The sequence below is a fragment of the Tachypleus tridentatus genome, chromosome 7, assembly GCF_004210375.1.
Source record: "Tachypleus tridentatus isolate NWPU-2018 chromosome 7, ASM421037v1, whole genome shotgun sequence".
Classification (NCBI taxonomy): domain Eukaryota; kingdom Metazoa; phylum Arthropoda; class Merostomata; order Xiphosura; family Limulidae; genus Tachypleus; species Tachypleus tridentatus.
This window is the reverse complement of record NC_134831.1, coordinates 162,654,856-162,677,936: the sequence shown is the minus strand read 5'-3', so window position 1 is coordinate 162,677,936 and position 23,081 is coordinate 162,654,856. Positions and strand designations below refer to the sequence as shown.

The 23,081-nt window shown below is 34.0% G+C and overlaps 1 protein-coding gene across 1 annotated transcript in view; it reads right to left on the bottom strand.

Moving 5' to 3' along the window:
* The window catches only part of LOC143257847 (uncharacterized), a 46,470-nt gene extending 31,098 nt beyond the window's left edge, over positions 1–15,372 (bottom strand). Inside the window, exons 1-3 of the mRNA XM_076516879.1 lie at positions 15,335–15,372; positions 14,941–14,954; positions 14,452–14,754 (exon numbers count right to left, since the gene is read on the bottom strand). Of these exons, the coding sequence (XP_076372994.1) occupies positions 14,452–14,754; positions 14,941–14,954; positions 15,335–15,372 (355 nt within the window). The remainder of the gene's footprint in view (positions 1–14,451; positions 14,755–14,940; positions 14,955–15,334) is intronic.
* Between the last annotated feature and the right edge of the window lie 7,709 nt (positions 15,373–23,081).

Genomic DNA, 23,081 nt, shown 5'->3' with positions numbered 1-23,081 from the left:
TATTTCGTGTACTTGAACATGCTGTTTTTAAGCAAACACCGTTAATTCTATTCATTTTGTCTTCAGAATGTAAAACATCAACTTTTATTAATAAGCCCTATAAACAGCTTTATGACAGCTTTCAATCATGTTTATTACAGTTCACGTAGGCCTCACATAAATTAATCATGTTTGTTACAGCTCAACTAGGCCTAACACAGTTTAATCATGTTTTTCACAGTTCAAGTAGGCTTAACACAGTTTAATCCCGTTTGTTACATTTCAAGTAGGCATGCAATCTAAACATTTCTGTCTGTCGATCAAGCAGGTCTAATATACTTCTTGTTTATAAAGACGAACGGCATTAAAGTACAAATAAGATGTGTCTAGGAACGTGACAGACATGTGGTGGAATATAAATGTTACTATTCCACTTTTGTTGCTCACCTCACTCAAGGAAACAACCCTTTGATCTTGCGCTGAAGTTTAAAGCTTATGAGTCTTTATCAATTTCATATCCTTATTTTAACCTTATTAATTGTAGCATAGGGTATGTCCAGTTTTATCGCAAAGGCTTTTGGGGTTGGAGGGTTCTCTTTTGTAACCACAGTCGTCACTTTACATATAAGAGATTTGCTCCATATTAGGTTGTAATGTTGTTCAGGAGACAGTTGCTGCGTGAGCGATACATGAACATTGTCCTATTATTTTGGCACTGTCAAAATATTTGTTTTTGGAAAGAGAGGAAAAAACAACCTCCAGATGTAAAGCTATATAATTGCGAAATAGCACTGTCGGATGGTCTTTAACTCATAATGAAAATATCACTCATAGCGTCACGACGATATATCATTATATTACCATCTCTGTATTCATATTAATTTTATAGAATTAGGTATATACGACTTTAATTTTTACATAACCATATTTGTGTGTGTGTGAGTGTGTATTTATATATTAGGTTTCTTACCACAACAGTATAGTATACGTTCTTTTGATGTTTTTAACACTACTTGAATGGAACGATTTGTCCCATAGTAATGTATATATATATATATATAAATAAACATATACATATATAGTTCGTTTGCTGTGCTGTCAGTTAGTGCCTTTCTACCATATTGGGGGCTGTAATGCTAACTTCAAGAGGTAAGTTTTCAACTTATTTACCCGCAAATGGCAGTACACTTTTTCTTTATTTTATTTTTTTCACTTTAATTGGAATAGTAGTCACCTTCCCACAACTGTCTACAGGCAGTGAAGGGTGATATAGATGTGGGACTTTGTGGGCTTGAGCATCCACATTTTGCTCTCCTAGTTTGTATATCCATTGCTATTCTTTTTTTTTTATGAGAGACTGGTGAATGGAGGCTAAGACTAATAGACGGTGTATCCCCACCTCAATGTTGGTCTTACTTTCGCAGTCACCTCCAAAACCTAGGGTACATTTTATAATTCAACATTATAGCTTGTACCTTGGGATCTTTTCAATTAGTGCAGGGTTTTTGTTCAATTTATTTTTGTTTTGGCTTGTTTTTTTAAGTTATAACAAACTAATATTATTAGTCAGAGATTTGGACTTGCTGTTTTTAATGCAGACATTCCTTGTGATTTTGTTTATTTAACTTCATTAAAATGTGTTTTCACTGAAATATAAACATATACATATATATCAATATATCTAACGGTATGTAATACATTAAATGTTCGTAGGCGATTAAAATCAGAACTATAAAACAGTTATGAACTTAATATAAACCAAAAACAATATACAAAAATTGAAACATAAAATTGTATTTGTGTTATCATTCCTCGTTGTCATCCTTATGTCATAAAAGATAATGTCTGTGATCAGAGCACCCAAATGTGTTAGGGATATTCCATCTATATTAAAGTTTCCTCTAATCATTGAAGGTCCCTCGTTTCCTACAATTGGCCTCATACAACGAAAGACAGTTGGAGTTGTGACGTTGTGGGCTTAAACGCTCAACACCTTACCCTTAACAGATTCTCCTTAGTTGCTGGTGAGTTTTCTATCAGCTTTTCGATTCTATCTGATAGATTTAATATCCCATAAATGCCATAAACACAGGCATTATCCATTATGACTTAAGGGTGAAAACATGACTTTGCGTTTCAGTGTTAGTATATTGTTTGTGGCTTATATGTACATACCAATGTTACATTTATATCACAAAGCCCATGATTTGTGTTATTCATGATTTTGCACTGTAAAATTTTCAAATGTGCTGTACTCGAAGGTAGTATTCCTACTTAAAGTATAACCAGGCTTTCAAAATACTCAACAGCTTCTAATAGAAGACTAAAAACAGATATTAACGGTTTTCCAATAGTACAACGAGAAACTCTCACGTAAAACGGATACATTACTTGTCTTAGGGGTACAATTATGAGGCTCTAACGTTTCATCTGGCTTAAAAGCATCTTTTGCATTAGTTCTGTAAAGAGAAGCTTCTTTCCGCTAACGACTTGTTTTGATGTCTTAACCACCTGACTGCATATCTTGCAAACCGTACGAGATTATGCCGTTTATATCCATAACAAGTGTGTCCTCTAAAACTCAGTTTTCCTGAAGCAATTACAAACTGAAAACTTAAATTTAGACAGAAAGCTTAATGAGACAGGGAAACAGGCTTGCAGATTATACGATGTTTGTATTTTTTCTGGTCCATGTGGAAAGAATGAGATATGGAAATAGTTTAAGAGCTTAAATATTAGAGGCAGATCCATTTAACTTTGGCGATCAATGTGGGGTTTATGTCTTTTCTGACGAAGAGATTCTTAAACAGGACCAATACATATTTCATGTGTTTGTTGTGACGAAGAGGTAGTCACACAGGATTATAAAGGAGTTCATGCCTTTCTCGACGAAGGGTAATCAAACGGGATTGATACGGATTTCATTTTTTTCCCAATAAAGGAATAATTAAATCGTGTACATATTAAATAAAAATTTCAAGTGCAGTTCCTCTTTCATAAATTACAAAGTTTTATGAATGTTTAGTTCATTCAAACATATTTTCACATTGTAGGGATATTCTGATTAAAGATAAACTGCCATTTTATGTCAAGATAAGTAGGACATTGTTGTAACATTTAAAACCAGCACAAAGATCATATAGGCAACACACTGATGTCTACTTGATAAAGATTTCAACATTAGAAGTATTCCCTTCAAAATATACTATAATACGTATTTGTTGAGTTTGTTTTAGTGAAAATATTCCATTTAGTAGTTTCCTTTATCAGAGATATTTCATCTAAGATGCCTTATGCAACATACTTGTTGAAAGTAATGTTATGATAAACTTCTCAATTTAAAGTTAAAACATTGATCTAATGATTACGTTCACCAGATATCATAATTTGCCAGCAGTAAACACAAGTTTAAAAGGAAGAATTCGTGGGTTTAAGGGTTTCAACGGCATCGTTTCACACACACAATAACAACATAACAATTTCAAGGATCTTACTTTCTAATCACGAGTTTACTTCCCAATATTTTCAACTTTTTAGGGACACTTGTGTTCCCAATACCTTTAACTAGCCTCAAGTGACTGTTTTAATTATTTGTGTTATCAATCTTATTAATAACCCTTGCCAGCTTCATGAACATAACACTTTAATGTCATACTGTTTTGTGTTATCATTTTTATAGATAACTCTTACCAAAATCATAAAAAATAACACCTGAATGTTATACACTGAGCTGTGCTACCATCACTTTGAATAACTTTTTACGAGCATCAGAAACATAAAAGCTGAAGTTATACTGCATATATATACAGTTAAAAGGAGTACAACACCAAAATAATAACACGATAAGTAATTTATTAAAACACTCACTAGCCATAAAATGACTCCACATGTTTCGGTGTTCTGATGCCACCATCTTGAGTTATAATGAGCTGTATTGCCATCGTATAATGCAGTTATGAAAACTAATGATATCTTCAGTGATTCTTATAGAGAAATTTATTGTTTATACAGAACTAATTATAAATATATCAAACAACTGCAGAAAATCTTTCAAAGGTTTTTTTTTATTTGCTCAACGTTTCGGTCTTATGGGTCAAGTAGAATTTTTTTTTGGTAATAAGCTCTCCGTTGTATTCTTAGAGAGAGGTCATTCATGAAATTTGTCCATCACTGGCTTATAAATCATTGAACAAAAAAGCTTTTGCTTATACATATATATGATACTAGGAGGAAAAAAAAACTTTTATTACGCGATGTGCAACTTCCTGTGTTTATGTAGATTTGTAATAGGGGTTACGATTTTCCTGTCACGAAGAACTTTATTTTTCTCCATTCGAGTGTATGGAAAAAAAAATTGGGCAGATGAATTTGCTGTACGTTGTGAAGCAAAATGAAGGTAGAGAGGTTACACGTAGATTCGACGATTCCGGATTATTTGACATGTTTTTGTCTTTAGATAAGAAAAGAAAAAAATGAGAAGAGATTGCTATAAAAGTCTGAAAATCGCTCATAGTCACCACGCACTGACATCTACTGGCACACCAAGTGAGCACTGGCACCATGGATAATCGGCTAGTTTCTTTTAACGCTATTATTAATATTAATAGCTTTTTCAACAATAAGGGATTGCAATGTCTACAAGTTTTGAAGAAGAAATGGCTTAATTTGAGTAGTTTTATCCATCAATCAGAGATTACAGTGCTAACAATGTGTTAAGAAAAAAACTTCTTAATTTGAGAAGCTTTATCCAACAATCAGTGATTACAGTCTTGATACAGCGTTAAGGAAGAAACTGTTTAATATGTTTTTAAGAGTTTGGCACTCACGCTAAAGCACTTTTCTTTAGATTGTTAAGAGCTCTGAATCTGAGTTAATATAACATATTTTATTTCCATAATATATATTACTAAATCATTAGTGACTTACTCAGTTTTCATTTTGCTTTTAGGATCATCGTTTTCAGCCATGTCTTTATGAAAGATTAATCTTTTTCCCCTCGATATGAGCTTGTTAAATATAAATGACTGAAAATAACATAAAAACCTTTACAGTAGTTTATCAACTCAACGTATGTAATTCTTGTTGCTTTCCTGCTGAGTATAATCTGGAATTCGGTTTGTCAACGAAACTCCAAGTAGAAAGAAATCTCTACCAGTTCTCGCTCGTTAGACTCTCAGTTTAAATGAAAATACCAAGTGGAGTAGACAATGGATCAGCTTAAACTAATTATGCTGCGTTTGTTTCTACACAGTGGACAGAGTAGCTAGCCCAGTTTTAATGTGGTTTCACTCTAGAACAGTGTTCCTAAACTTTTATCAGCGATGACACCTTAACTACTCACTATGATGAGTTGTCTGCTGCTGCGTGGAATATATTTTTTCATAGTTTTTGTGTGCTGTTCTTAATTAGTATTCGTTTGGCGAAACCCTCTCGAAACCGCTAGAAACTTGCAGTGACACACAGTTTGAAAACCATTACAATAGAAAACAACAACAACAAATTATAGCCTGCTAACTAATTTTTTGATTCATTCGAATAATGCCTAGGATAGTTAGGGCGCTCTCAACGGTTACTTACAAACTCTCTTTGTTAACATGAAGATCGAAACGTTGTTCTATACTTTATTTTAATTAAAGTTTCAATACCCATACCAGCTGTCTTAAGAAAACATTTCTACATCAAGTTGGTTTATCATCATCATAAATGTAGTCGTGTTTGCCAGTAACACACTACTAAGCAAGTACAAATACTAGTCATCACACTAGTAGTCAAATACAAATACTAGTCAACACACTACTAGTCAAATACAAATACTAATCAACAAACTACTAGTCAAATACAAATACTAATCAACAAACTACTAGTCAAATACAAATACTAATCAACACACTAGTGGTCAAATACAAATACTAATTCTCGAACTTAATCCGTTCCAGAAGGCTGTTCGAAAACCGAATCAACGTTTCCCATAAGAAATACTGTAAATTAAATTAATCCGTTACAGACCTCCAAAAATTACGCACTATGAAGCATTTTAAGTAAAAATATTGCTTATTTATACCTGTATAATAATACTTACATGTATAAAGTCAACCACAAAAACCGTAAACACAATAAAAAACAATAAATAAAAATTTAACTGCACTATACCTGTGCTGAGGAGAGCTGATGGCGTAAGTAAAAGGTGGTGAGGAACGTGGAGAGAAGAAGGGTTATTATTGTTTGGAAGGGGAGTCACCTTCCATAAAAACGTCAGGTAACTCTCCTTCTGGGGTTCATTCTCTTTTCTGTCTCTTTGCATCGCTACAACCGGCTTGAGACTTACTGGACCTATTTCTCACTAAAAACTTGTCTAATGAGGTTTGTTTCTGCCTGCATTTTAAAATATTTATGAAGTAAGACATGGCATTGTCATTGAAAAGGTTTATGCTGCGGTTTGCTACAGCTTTGTCAGGGTGAAATTTTTCCACAAAACTTTGTAACTCTCCCCATTTTCCACACATTTCCTTGATTAGTGAACTAGAAACATCCTCCTTTCCCTCCTCCTCATCTGAAGATACTTCCTTAGTTGCCTTCTGTTGCTGCTCCTTCTGAAGGTCTTGGAGTTCTGTTGTGGTGAGCTCAGTGTTGTGGTCTTCCACCAACTCCTCCACATCATCACCACTCACATTCAAGCCCATACACTTGCCCAGTGAGACAATATCTTCGACAACAGGCTCAGCCTCAAAGCCTTCAAAGTCTCTATCTGCAACTGAGTCTGGCCACAATTTCTTCCAGGCTGAGTTCATGGTCCTCAAAGACACTTCCATCCAGGCTTTGTCTATGATCCTCAAGCAATGGAGGATATTAAAGTGATTTTTCCAGAACTCTCTGAGGGTTAACTCTGTATCAGAGGTCACTTCAAAGCACCTTTGAAACAGTGCTTTGGTGTAGAGTTTTTAAAGTTCGATATGACCTGCTGGTCCATAGGCTGAATGAGAGGAGTCGTGTTAGGGGACAAGAGCTTCACCGTAATGAAACTGTACTTCTCCACCAACCCGTCCTCCAAGCCTGGTGGGTGAGCAGGTGCATTGTCCATCACAAGAAGGGCCTTGAGTGCCAACTGTTTTCCGTGAGGTAATTCTTTACACTTGAACGTCCACATAACGTTTAGTTTACTTTTCAGGACATTATTTTTCTTAAAACTCTCGGGTTCTCAGAATGGTACATAAGCGAAGGCTTAAGTTTTAAGTCCCCACTTGCATTACTGCATAACAATAGAGTTAGCATGTCCTTCATTGGCTTGTGTCCTAGCAGTGACTTCTCCTTCTTGGTGATGTAGGTCCTCTTTGGCATTTTCTTCCAAAAGAGGCCTGTCTCATCACAGTTGAATAATTGTTGGGGAATAAAACCCTTAGCTTCTACATAGTCCTTAAATTCTTTAACAAATTTATCAGCAGCGTCTTTGTTAGAACCGGCACCCTCCACATGTCTCACCACATTATGTATGCCACTTCTCTTCCTAAATTTTTCAAACCATCACTTGTAAAGGCATCACTTGTATCAGCACTCGTTCCAGGGGTGTTTTTCAGGAGGTCAGCATGCAACTGCTTTGCTTTCTCACAAATGATGGTCTCAGAAATGCTATCACCAACTAAAGGATTTTCGTTTACCCAAATCAACAACAGTTGTTCTACCTCTTCCATTGTTTGTGATCGTTTTTTTCGTAAGCACTGTCACTCCTTTTGCAACATCAGCTCCTTTGATGACCTCTTTAGTTTTCAGTATGGTGCAGACACCATACCAAACTGTGTAGCAAGGTCAGACACGTGAACACCACTCTTATACTTTGCTATGATATCTTTTTTCACCTATATTGTGGCTCTAAAAACTTTTATTTTTGGTTTGCTGGTTTTATTATCCTTTCTTGATCCCATGGTAGCTTATTTAATCAGAATATTTGGAAAACAACAACAAAAAGGAAAAAAAACGAGAACGTTCACAACAGATTTTATCGGGAGTGTGGACTGAGCGACAGGTGCAGGTAAAATGTTTTGGGCAAGCTTGGCGTGGGCCGAAAATGGTCGAAGGGTCGTTCGGGTCATCAGTCGGTTATTTCGGGGGTTTGGACCACAACAGTTTGGTTCGGGAACCGAGACATTTCTCAAACAATATGTTCGAAAACCGAATTTGTCGAGAAGGGAGTCGTTCGAAAACCGAGGTACCACTGTATATTATAATGCAATCGTTATTTGTTGAATAATAAAGAACAGTATGGGGAACTTATGTTTGTAATGAAAGCATAGTAACGAAACGTTGAGAAAGTAACAAACTTCGGAAGATTCTTCGTACTGCAAAATCGTTTCATATTTAAGTGCACTGTACTCCAGTTAGAACTATGTAATTCAAAAACTTGTTGTAGTCTTATAACTACGGGGTTCGAGCACTCACCACTGCTTCTTTTTAAAACTCGCTAGCATTGTATATCAGTAGGCTCGTATTTTCTACATTAATGATCAGGTATTAGATAGGCAAATCTTAAACTGTCTTCTGACACGTTCAACTGTCAAGATAAAACGTTCAAGATGGACAACACTGAAGGCTGATATCCATATGAGTATAAACGAACAATAATAAACACCAAATGCGTATAAAAATGTGATTACATAAAACGTTAGGCTATTTCCGTGTCTGTGCTCATTAAAAAGTTAACACACAAAAAGTGCAATGAATGAAAAGAAACAAAAGATCTGAAACTCAATGACTTTCGAATAATTGGTTATTTTTCAGAAAAGAAATTCGAATTTCGAGTCGTTTTTGTTTTTTTAAATTTACTCCTGTATCTTTATTATATTCTCCTTAAAAGTGAGGTTTATTTTCTTCTTTGAGTTTTATAATGAGTTTAGTGAAACTTGAACGTGATAAACGTATCTAATTTTTACCTTATTCATCTTATTGGATGAACAAAGACACTAATAAAATAATATTGCCAAAACATATTATTTTGGTTTCTCTTCCAATCACCATTAAAATGGAGATGTTCTGACAGATATGAATTAGATATTAAATCAAATCATTTAATCCATAATTATTAAGATGATAAAAGATTAGATGTACACGGTTTGGGATAAAAATGATAGAAACATTGTTTAAGTCATGTGAAGCTACTAGGGTTAAGGATGAAAAGTAAGAAGGATAAAGATGTAAGACCAGAAGGGTAAAGTCAGAATGATAGATATGTAAGGACAGAAGGAATGAATAAGGATGTAAAGGCAGATGTATAAAGATATAAAACAATAAGGATGTAAAGTTTGAAGGCTGAAGATGTAGAAAAGGGAAAAGAGTATATGTAACTGTTAAGATGGAAAAAAATGCCAATTAGAAAAATAGATAACAACATAATTTATCGGTTCATATAACTACAGAAATATGTTAGTCCAACATTAATGAGCTGACAACGTTCATTTTGACAAGAATTAACCCGTAAGTGTGAATATGTAATTTGGCTATATCTCTCTCTAGCTGAGAAAAGGAATCGTATTATTTCATCTCACCAGTTGCGTAATTTTAAATAGTAATTTAGTGAATGGTGGAGCATCTTTAATGTATATTATGCAAACATCCCCATATGAGGATAACTCCAATGCGTTCTTAAATAAATTTGTCAAGATTAAATATTATATTGTTATTTATTGTTGTGTGAGAAATGAAATTTTGTCTGATTTTTTTTATAGAGAATTTATCAAAAGTTGACTCTGTTTTACCACGATAGCCTGTTCTGGTTTATGATAGGTTGATTCTAGCTGACAACATGAGTTAACTTAAGTACTCAAGGACGAAATTCTTCCAAGTTCGATAATTCATCGTGCAGACATGTCAATTAAAAGAGTTTCTGAATGTATTTTTGATAGTTTTTATTCCTCCTTTCGTGAATAATAAAACTTTATTGTTTACGACCTTGTACAGCTTATAACCAGTTTCTTACTATATATGTGGTCTGTTCAAGCAGGCAGTACTCTGACTCGTCCAACCACATTAATATTATCAAGTGATAATGCTAGTAAATAAATAATAGAATGTTAGGGGGTGTTATATTTATTTATATATTTATATTTATTTTCAACCTGATTATCGTCAGCAGATATTACAAAAAATACAATGGTTTCTTTAGTTAATGTTAGTAGTTGTTATAGGGATTTATTCAACGAGGACAACGTTAGTAGGTTTTATATGGATTTATTCAGTTAGGGTTATATTAGCATATGTTATACGGATTTGCTAAGCAAAGGTAATGTTAGTAGGTGTTACACAGATGTGTTCAACCAGGGTAATGTTGGCAGGTGTTATACGGATTTGTTCAGAGAGGGTAATATTAGTAGGCTATACAGATGTGTTTAATCAGGATAATATTAGCAGATGCTATACGGACTTGTTCAACCAGGGCAATGTTAATAGGTGTTATACAGATTTATCCAACCAAGGTAATGTTAACAGGTGTTATACGAAATCGTTCAACCAGGGTAATGTTAGCATGTGTTAGACATACGTGCTTAGCTAGGGTAATATGAACAGGTGTTATATGAGTTTGTTCAGCCAGGTTAGCTTTAGCAGATGTTATACTGATTTGTTCATTCATGGAAATGTAAGCAGGTGTTATACAGATGTGTTCAGTCAGGATAATGTTAGCAGGTGTAATATGGATCTGTCTAGCCAGAGTAATGTTAACCTCTGGTAGAATGATTACGGAATTCACATGAAACGGTTTTGTTAAATTTTTGTAGAACACAAAACAGTTCTCGATTTGATTAAAAAGTTCTTTATTACAATGTAAATCATGTGGATTTACAAACTGTCCACTTCCAGGCTTATTAAAATCTAACTTACATTAGTTCGCAACAACTTGCGGATCTCCAAATTTGGACACATTAGTTATAATAAACGTTATTGTTTTATAAGAACAAATGTTACTTCTGATACAGTAACACAAAGAGTCTCTTATCACGCAAACTGTATTTCTAATCGTACCGTGATGATGCGCAGTGGAAACAGTTTGTTGTTCAGAGAAAGCAACGTGAAAAAGGTTATAGTGGTATAACTGATAGTTATTTTAACTAATATTTTTTCCTTGATGCTATTTCTTTGTTTGCTGTTAACAGCACATTTCCATAACGGCCAACTGCGTTGTGTCCAATCACAGGGATTGAATATTGAATTTTATTGCTCGAGAAGCACCCAGAATGCTTTTGTGCAGGATAAAAATGAGGACGGACACATTGAATAGTACCACATATTTTTAAGAACACAAAACAACTTTTGGTTATAATCATGAGAACCAGCTTTTTGTACTATATCGTTTTACTGCTTATAAAATCGAATACTTACTTTTGGGATGGCTCCATATTTAGTCAAAGAATCCGAAATAAATTATTTACCATTAGAAGTAAACAAAAATAGAAAAGACGGCAAGCTACCAATCGCGTAGATCGAACCTCGATTTTAGCGACATAATATTTTAAAGCTTGGTAACCGGAAGGACAGTACAAGGAAAGTACTTTTTAATTAACTGGGTTTGCTTAGCAATTTCTATTGAGCCATTCAAAGGGCTTATAAAGTTTAAAATCTGGGTTCGATTTCTGCAGTAAGTACAGCACAGACAAGCCATTGCGCATCTTTACACGTAAAAATCCATCAATTTTTTGAATCACTTCCTTTATAGTATAAATAGCATTCCATGTGCTTATATTGCAGTTTATGCTAATGTACTTAAACAGGAAAAATTGAGAAAGTAAAACAATTTAATACAAAACTGTCATTTCTGTTGGATTTTACTGTTATTGTAAGCAAGGTATAAAACTGTTGTACTTCTCCTAGGTCGTACTTTAGGCTACTTAATATTCTTTAAAAACTGTCACCTCGCCTAGATTATACCGCTCCCACAGTTAACATAATCTTTTTTAAAATCTATCAACTTTCCCAGACATACATATTATACTGTGCGTGTGTGTGTGTGTGTATAGTAGTATACATCATGATGAAAGTATATAGGTGCGTTGGGCTAAGGATTCTTCTACAGTAGGTGGCTGTGACTTGCTTGCGGTAAATTCGACAACAAACCGACCAGCAAGTACTCCACTTATTTTAAAACAATATATATATATATATTCAAAACAAATTAAATTTATGGAGACCACAGTTATATTTTCTTGCCGTAAGTCCACTTAGGCCAATTCAATTGTTTTAGAATTCAGTTGACAAGATAAACTATTTTTCTCTATTCCTCTGGGCCCAGCATGGCCAAGTGTGTTAAGGCGTTTGACTCGTAATCCGAGGGTCGCGGGCTCAAATCCCGGTCGCGCCAAACATGCTCACCCTCCCAGCCGTGTGGGCGTTATAATGTGACGGTCAATCCCACTTTTCGTTTGTAAAAGAGTAGCCCAAGAGTTAGTTGGCGGTGGGTGGTGATGACTAGCTATCTTCCCTCTAGTCTTACACTGTTAAATTAGGGACGGTTAGCGCAGATAGCCCTCGAGTAGCTTTGCGCGAAAAACAAAAAAACAAACAAACTCTATTTGTGTCGCAATAATATCCATGCTGTCTCGTGAGTTACGCAGTTGTTTCCTGACCTTACATTAATCGCCTGCCTTTTTGTCAAAGACCACACAGGTTCGTTCAGTTAGTTTAGAACACCCTTTAACGAGACAAATTATTCATTCAAACATATCAACCAATAAGCCTTTCAATTATACAACGGTTAAATTTACGTTTACTAACTTTTTCTTACCAAACTTCTCTTTTTTTTAACTTTATTCTTACCCTGTACTCTTCTTCTGCTCGTGTGGTCGTAGCTATTTATATGTTTATGGATTAGGTTTTTAGAAATCTCCCCAACTTCAACGTACAACTTACTGTTTTTTTAAACCGCCATCCCTCCTATATTATATTGTTACTTCAGAAAGTTAATTAATTTCATACATTCCACACTCCATTTTAGATTAAACTGTTATTTTAAACAACTTAATTCCAATTAAAAACTTTCGTCTTTGCTAGGTTTTAACGTTATCTTTTGAAAACTTAACATTCTTTAAAATATGCCATCTTACGTAGGTTTTACAGTTAATTGGGACAATTTCTTTTAAAATCTGTCATATTTCTTAGGTTATACAGTTACTTCAGACAAATTAATCTTATTTAAAACCGTCAACCATCCAAGATTAAATAATTACTTAATAAAAGTAATCAAACATTTTGTTTTTGGTATAAGCCTCCTTATCAATCCGATTCTTTTCGTCCTACTAAATGTGCAAACGTAACTTATACATGTGTTCACGCATAAACTAACTTTGACATTGTTTCGAACTCTTATGCCAGATACGGTTAGCTAATGGGAGGTGAAGTCTCTTTCATGAAACAGTGTACAGGAAGAAAGATATTTAATATTACTTCTAACATGTGTGAAAATAATAATATAATTGATACTTTCAGCCTATATCGTTTATCTGTTTCACTATCTGTTTAACTGGGCAACATGAAGATGAGTTAAGAACTTGAGAACATTACAGCATATACGATTTTAACTTAAATATTTCTCACAAACAATAAGAACAAACACTATTCACACACCAATTACAATCACATTAACTGACTGACACGAACGTCTTAGAGGTGGTGTAAACAGTAGAGATAGAACATTGTTCTGCTCAAGATACAGACTGGCACAGTCCATTAAAAGCTCTACTCTACAATATCTACCATCCCAAAATATCGAGGAAAGAAAATTAGCAATAAGGGAGGCTAGAACTTTTACTGAATAATGTGAATGATAAGCCTATTTAGAATTACGCTGAATTCTATAACCTTACATTAAAATATAATATGATGACATTACTTCACGGTGTTGAAAAAGAACAACAAAAACTATTACGTATTGTCGTAAAACAAGCTGGTATTTCAGTACATAAGATTAAATATTTTATATGTTAAAAATAGCTATAAAATAGCCCCAAACTTGAGAAAACAAATGGTGTTCCACATTAATCTACCTATTTGTTCACTTGTTTCAGAATTTTCCTCAAAGCCACTCATGGGTTATTTTCCCTAATTTTGATCTGACAGAACAGAGGTAAGGTAGTTAGTCAACAGCACTTATGGTAAACTTAAATAATGAAACAATTTAACTGCTGCTCTTATAACGCGCAGATAGCTCTGAGGTATTTAGTCGAGTTTTGAAGCAACGGATCGTGAATTCCCGAATTCAGAGCCCATGTAACACACCTGGTCGAGATCGGAGAAAAACAATTCTGAACGACCTTCAAGTCTTTATATATACATATAAGATAAACTTAGTTTACCATCAGCTATAAAAAAATATTTTCCAATGAGTTCTTGGAAAACTATTAGACAATTAAAGTTACTGCTTGCAGTTCAATAAACTGAAATAGACCCCATGAACGTTTTCTTCAATTCACAAAATCCGATATGAAACAGAAAACTTACCGAACACGTTGACAGTCGTCTTCTTAAGATAAACTAATCCCCTATCGTTCCTTGACTGGGCGTTGCATATATATTTCCCAGCATGCTTTAGTGTGGGACACACCAGCTGCAGCTTCCAAATCCCTTTTTCCGCGTGCTCCGTTACCATAGAAACATTTGGTGATTCCGAAGCATTTCTACCGTTGAATGTCCACCAAACATCAGATTCTAAAGAGGGCGTATCCACGTGGCAAGTTAGTGTGGTAGTTGAGCAATTTGTCACTAGGGGTGCATTTCCCTGGTGTTTCAGAATGCTGAGAGATACTGGAAGAGGACACACTTATAAATTTTCAAGACAATTTATAATTATATGCTAAATTAAATATGAAAAAACAACAAAATTCTGTTCATATAATCAGAAGCATTTCTATAACGTAACAAACTGTTTTATAATTAAAAATTAACAAACAATCTACAAAGCCTGTAACCTTCGTTTCAAAGACCACTTACCTTCTTCCACACATCTACACACACATACAAAGATGAAAATTTCTTAAGCTAGCTTTAAAAAATTCTGGATTTATTATAGCACCTAATGTGATAAGTTCAATGTAAAAAACTAATATTTTATAATGCTAACTTTATATTTTGCTTTGTCGTTAATGAGGCTACCAAGTTCTGATCACTGATTGCAGTATTATTAAGCTTTAAGCGTTATACTGAGTAGCATAAAAATGACAGCATTTTGATAACTAATTAGAGTCGATAAATAGTAGTAATTAAGGTTGTGTGTATTTTTTTTTTCAAATATAATAATATCCATCTTAGGACGAATGTTTTGAGATATTTGAAAACAAAATCACTTTAATCTGTTTAATTGACAAACTCTGACAGCTATTTATACCTGAAAAATCTCTTCCTGACTCTTAATGATGAATTCATAATCTAACCATTGCTACACTGAGCCTGTTATGTTTGTATATTGCATTAATTAATTAATAATTTAACTATTTCTACGTAGAGAGGTCTACAATGGTGTGAGTTCTTAATCAATTACGAGATAATTGCTACGTAAACACACATATGCTATTAATTAATTAATAATCTAATTATTGGTGCGTAGAGAATTTATATTTATCTTTTTTTTTATATAAATCACTTAATAATCACGTAAGAAACCGATTAATTTTAGGTACTATATGTTCTTCCGTAGGGTCCCCGAAAGTGTTCTGTTTCAAGAGTAAATAAAACCAAAATTAAGAATAACAAATATCTTTATTGCTTGTTTGTGAAGCTAACAAATCATGTTGTGTTGTAGCCTACAGAGGGAATAATTATTCCTGTGACTAACGGCATGCGCACATTTTAATGACGCTACGACAGTACAAACTGCAATGTTAAACGTCCCTTATGTGACGTCGTTTTAGTGTCTTCTGACTGACTGACAGACAACACACTATTGTTTGTATTTAAAACAGGTTATCCTTTCAGGCAGCCTTCGTTCCTCTTTTGTAAAATACAGGACAAAACTAAAAGGGCTGGTGAAATTACTCACTTTTCCTATTCTTTTTTTTTATAAGTGAAGTCATGCATTTTTTATCTCTCTCTCTCTCTCACACACACACACATATTTTACGTTTAGGCTAATTGAAATGTTTTTGAGAACATTTAATCCAAAGATGGGAAACTCAATAGAAAGTTTAACATGGTACATAATGATTTTTTATTTTTTAATTTCGCGCAAAACTACACAGAGCTATATTCGCGTTAATCCATCCCAATTTAACAGTGTAAGACCAGAGGGAAGGCAGTTATTCATCACCACCCACAGCCAACTCCTGGGCTACTCTTTTATCAACGAATAGTTGCATTGACTGTCACTGCTGAAAGGGTTAGCATGTTTAGTGTAACAAAGATTCGAACCCGCGTTCCTCAAATTACGAGACGAACGCCTTAATCAACTGGCAATGTCGGGCCAACATAAGGTTAAACCTTTTATTATTGTCCAACTACAATACATTCACAGGATATAGAACAATATTTTCTCGTCAAAAGTTTTATAAAGTAATTTTAAAACTGATCTTTCAAGCTGATTGATTACCATTTGTTTTTTGTTATTTTATTCGCAAAACGCAAAGAATAAATTTCAATGATAGTTTTACAAGCCATTTCTTAGTGTTTATTTGAAAAAAAAATTATTGTTTAATTGATTATATTATTTTTTCTAAAGTGGTGTTATAATATTAAACTGAGAAATTCAACATTAAATTCTTCACGTTAAACTAAAAATGTATCTCGGTTCTATTTGTACTTGATGTACTTTTTAACTTTGTCGCATGGTACGCTGTCAACATTTCTAACTTAAAATTCCGTGCACAAGAATAAAGAACTCGACACCTCATCAGTTTCTTAGGTGGGATATCGTGAAGATATTTAGATTTATAACTTTCATCCTATTGCATGTTGAAAATGTGTAGCAATTAATTTTATGCTATATATCGTTCCTTATTCATTGACCAAACATAATTAATAAAAAAATCACACTGCTGTATTTTTTATTTGGATTCCCCCGGGACAGAGCTAAGTCTCGGATTTGCTGTAAGAAAAACACACAAACACACATTGTTTGTTTGTTTGCTATTAAGGGCAAAACTACACACTGGGTTATCTGTGTTCTGTCAACCACGGGTATCGACACCCGGCTTTTAGCGTTGTAAGTCAGCAGACGTATTGCTGTGTCACTGAGGGGGCGTTTTTTAAAATAATAAAATTGTTTGTTGCTGTTTTCAAATCTGTGATAAAAATAATCCTTTCAAAACTGTTTAAGATATTACGATTTGTTATTATAATTTTGAATCTATCTTAATCAGTAGTATGAATAAAAAATGAGCTAACTGTAATGACAAACATGTGATATTAGCTTCCGTTGGGTCAGCCGTGATTTTATAGACTTGCAACGCTAAAATTCGGTATTCGATTCCCTCTTGTGAGCAGAACACAAAGAATCTATTATGTATGAAAAACAAAAATTTTGATAATATAAAAACACATTTCCTTTACAGCACATTATTTGTTTATACATTCATGTGTGATTACGTTTAATTTTACGGTACAGATAACATCCGCAGTCCGGTGTGATTATTTTATCACGTTTAACGACATCTTTGTTTTAGACATCTGCAAGTCACAATATACGTACATATATATGTATATGTGAGTGATATTACTTCTTATTAAGGGTGTCATACAGCATAGACGGTTTCATTATTTTTATTACGAAGCTGATGCACTAATATCAGTTTCCACCGAGGATAAAGCGTCAAACGAAAAAAAACAACAAAATAATGTAATAATCAACCTACAACGAACTTTATGTGATGAAAAAAGTCTTAAATTCTATGGAAAAAACCATCTATTTGTCAGAATAGATTATCAGAGAACCGTATCGTAAATAAAACCCCTGTATTACCATTTTTTTTGTTGAAAAACAAAAATGACTGGGAGAATTACGAAGATCATATTAAAGCTTACATCGCTTGCCCTAATATCAAACAGAACACGAGTAGAGATTGAACTGATATATAAAAGAACCTTGCTGATATTGTAACAATATAAACATCTTATACATAAAACATTTACGAGATACCTGTTTGATTACAATGCAGTTGTTTATTGAACAAGATATTTCTATTCATTGACAGAGACTGGCATTATGTAAATATCTCCTCTCATGATACACACACATTATTTTCTGGCTAATAGCAACATGTTATTATGAAGGGTGTGTTATAGCCTTGGTTGTGATAAAAAACAATGAATTATATGCAGCCGTATCCTTTGTAAAATAGTGAACGATAGTTCACTAAAAGTATAAAAAAAACAGTAATTTCTTCTAGCGGTTTCAGAATTTATGATAAGTTATTAACTAGTGCAAGCTTCATTCAGTTAAACTGTGTTTTAAAAAAAATGAAAAAAATGAGTAAACAACATTTTTAATTTAACACCTGTGTTATCACCTCCTCTTCAAATTATGATATTTAGCTACGTAACCCATTTGCTGTGAAGCTCTGTTAAGGAGTTTCATAAATCTTCTATAATTTCTAAAGATTATCAACCACGACTATGACAAAGAACTGTAGAGAAATTAGGGTTACGGTATTTTTGTTATAGTGCAAAACTATACAATAGGCTATTTACACTCTGTCCATCACAGAGAATTGAACTCCGGATAGTAATAATAAAGTGCAAAGGTTAGGACTACAATAATAAAAGGTGAAGGTAAAGTTTACATTAATAAGTATAGGATATGATTTGTAATATGAAGTAAAACAATTAAGGTAAAACGTAGAACTATGAATAGTCAAAGTAAGAATTAAGATAGAGAACCATTAAGGTAACTCTTAGAATAAAAACAACAGCATTATAATACTATAGAGTAAAGACCATCCTTACATCAGAGGCTATATCAGTAAAGCTTACAATAAAGAAGTGTAAAATAATAATTATAATAGCAAAATAATACGTAATGAGAAATAACGTGTATGTAAGGCTTAGGATAGAGAACCATATAGGTAGAAATAAAATTAATGAAACGTAAAAGTAAGAATTCTAGTAATAGTTCAATGAACGTATACGTAATAAGTAAAAAAATAGATTACATACAGTCCTCACTTTAGCTGGACTTGCAGCTAGTGACTTTGTTAAACAATTTTAGCATCATCTTTCTTTTAGTCACTTTGAGCTAAGTTATAACTCAAGTATTGCTATAAAATTAATTTTAGCATCAGCTCTCTTCTAGTGACTTTGAGCCAAGTTAAAATTCAAGTATTCCTTCATGTATACTTCAATGGTAGATAAAAAGAAAGCAAAGGATACCATCTTCCATTCTATTCGTCCGAAAGGAAACATAAGTGATTAAGCAGAATTTAACGCTTTCTCACTGTGGATTAACAAAAACTCGCGAATTACTCACAACACCAGATAATCCAGGAGTAGTGAATACTGGTACACTCCCAAGATAAAACTATGACTCAGATAAGAATTAGTGAGAGGTTAAATATTGTTACATTCAAAAGATCAGCTTAAGATCCAGGCAAGTAACACCAAGAACTTACATATTAGTGCACTCGCAAGATCATACTGATCCAGGTGAGAGTTAATGAAAACTTTTGATATTAATAAATACCCAAGATCAAATTATGATCCAGAAAAGGATTAACGAATACTCACATGATGGTACACTCTCAAGATCGAATTACGATCCAGATAAGAATTAATAACAGGCTAAAATCCAGGTAAAAATTAGAAGGAACTTACATATTTGTACACTCGTCAAATCAGCCTAAGATTCAGACAAGGATTAGTGAGAACTTAAAATATCGGTACACTCGCAAGACCAGACCATGATTCAGGTAAAGAATTAATGAGAACTTGCTTATAGGTACACTTAAAAAGATAAATTATGATCCAGATAAGGCTTAGCAACAACTTATATATATTGGTACACTTACAAGATCAAACTATGATGAAGGTAAAGATGAGTAAAAACTTACATATTGATCATATTATAATATCCCCACAGTGGCGGGAATTCAAACCCACGACCCAAATATTTCGGATAGAATGCCATAACTATCAAGATATAAAGACCTCTTTTACAGACTTTTATAAGATGGTTATAATCACTTTTTGCGTTATTTAAAGAAAACATATCCATAATATAATAGAAATTATCTACAAAAGTGCTGTTTTTCATTTTTTTGAGTAATTTAATATACTCTTTTTCTCTACGCTACAACATTCTAAATATAGCAAGATAAATAGGCGTAAAGAGAACTAATCGTGTTCGTTATAATTTTTAGGTAAATCCTTTGAAGACAGAGTTCTGATAAGTTGTTATCCCTGTGTTTGTTTGTTTTTGAATTCACGCAAAGCTACACGAGAGCTATATGCACTAGCCATCCCTAAGTTAGCAGTGTAAGACTAGAGGGAAGGTAGCTAGTATTCATCACTCAACACCAACTCTTGAGCTACTCTTTTACCAACGAATAGTGGGATTGACCGTAACTTTATGACGACCCCACGGCTAAGAGAGGGAACATGTTTGATGAAACGGGGATTCGAACCCTCGACCCTCAGATTACGAGTCGGGCGCCTTAATCACCTGGCTATGCTGGCCCATCTCTGTGTCCAAAGAATGCTGCCTCAATGGGGTCGCCAAGTGAGGAGTTATCAAACAATGTTGTATGGGGTTACGTAACTATTACTCAATATGTAAAAACCTGTAGTATGAGTACTACTATCCAAAGAACACGTTGCTATGGCCATGAAGTGACACCAAAAAGCGCCTTGGTATGATAAGAGTGCAGGTGGTTGACGAGAGAACCACCAGAGGGAAGCGTTAATTTTATAGTAGCAATCAAAGGTTTAGAATCAATAATTTGATCTAACCTACGTAACATTTTTTTAGAGTTTTGTTTTACAAGTGAAACATTATATACGTTTTACAAAGGCGGAAGGTGTTTCTGTAAGCGATAGTATCACTATAGGCGAAAGATGTCACTAAAACAATATTAGCATAATTCCTAAGATATCGATTAGTTAATAGATTTTACCTTATCTGCCTTTTATAACTATATTTCATCACAGTGGAATGTTTGTGGGGTAAATAAAGTCCTGTTTGTAGGTTTGTCCTTCGCAACAAACAACATTTTAAGCACAAGATACTTCACTAATTTTTTAGTTCTAAAGTTTTTATTCAATACTTAACTCCCATGACATATTTTTGTTGTTTCTAGAGCCAGATGTTATTACAGTCACACTTCACCTAAACACGTAGTCATACAATCTGTTATTTTAATGCTATCAAAGTTGTAGTTTCATCTTCCATACGTTTTACAAAGTGGATTGTAATGCTAAGCTTCAATAGGCGGATAGTGTTACTAAGGTTCTGTGTGCGGATGATCTTACCAGATGCTTTGTGTGTGTGTGTTGTACAAAGTCTATTTCAACATATTACTGGTGCTTGCCCGCTAATGGCTAGTTTAGAAACTTTTAACTACGACTCAAACAAGTAATACTTTACAATTAAAAGCATTAGAACCTAAAAACATTACACAATAAGTAATTATTAAAATCAGGTGCTTGCCCTAAACGACTCTGCAAATGTTTTGGTGTCTAAATGGCGTTTTAACATGCAATCAGTCCCAACCAACCATTTGTTACTCCAGAATATGATGTCATACCAACACGAAACATATGTAGAGTCTTCAAAACAAGTCCATGTTTTTAATAATTGTTTGTGTACGTTTTAAAGGTTGTATTACTTTTAAGTGCTAACGGACGTCTGTTTTATACAAGTAATGTTTTCATTTCTACAAAACTGACAAACAAACTAGAAATTGTATTTCTGTATCTTAACAATTGTTTCAAAAAATGTTTATTTTCCTTTATATTCTATGAGTGGCTATAGCCTACTTGTAATAGAATTTTAAGAATGTATTAAATAAGTCACATAACAGAGTACGTGTAAGAGATTAAAGTATGAACGAATAGAACAAGTAGATATTTTTAATTGTGCCAAAGAATGAGCCAATAGCTTAAACCGCCAACTCTTAGGCTACTCTTTTACCACCGAATAGTGGGATTTACCGTAACCTTAAACGCCCCCACGGTTGAAAGGGCAGGTATGTTTGGTGTGACGGAAGATTCGAACCCGCGACCCTCAGATTACGAGTCGAGTGACTTAACCACCTGGCCATGCTGGACCGTACTATTGAATCAGTACCACTTATAAAAACTATAGCAAGCATTATGGTATCAGATACTAACATACTGTTGAACTAGTGACAGAGAATAAAGCAAGTTGTTTGATCTTAGATACTAATATATGGTGAACACTGCTACTTAAAATAAAACGAATCGAGCTATACACTATTAGGTAGGTTCTGTAGAACTAGTTATATCTAACTTAGAACTTTATTAATTGTATAGTGAGAGATATTAACATACTGGGCTCGGCATGGCCAAGCGTGTTAAGGCGTGCGACATGTACTCTGAGGGTCGTGGGTTCGCATCCCTTCGCACCAAACATTGCTCGCCCTTTCAGCCGTGGGGGCGTTATAATGTTACGGTCAATCCCACTATTCGTTGGTAAGAGAGTAGCCCAAGAGTTGGCGGTGGGTGGTGATGACTAGCTGCCTTCTCTCTAGTCTTACACTGCTAAGTTAGGGACGGCTAGCGCAGATAGCCCTCGAGTAGCTTTGTGCGAAATTCAAAAATCAAACAAACAACTAACATACTGTTCACTTAATCCCACTTAACAGAGAACGTAGCGTGTTTTACAGTAAACCAAATTAATAAGTGTTATTTTATTAATTTTTGTGTTGGTTGTTATTTCATTGTTGCTAAGAAACATGAAAGAGACAACAAGTTCACCGATTTCTCTCACAAAGACGTTATTTTAGCCGCACTTTTATAAGTTCAATGCGATGTAAGAATCGTTGGAAAGGAACAGTTCATCGATTTATGTTGAAACATAAATAACTACATCACATTAACCAGAACTTTCGAATTCAGTGTGACGCCACAATCTCGGTTATCATTGTATCCATCACTTATAAAGATGCTAAAGCTTAAAACTGTTTCATAAT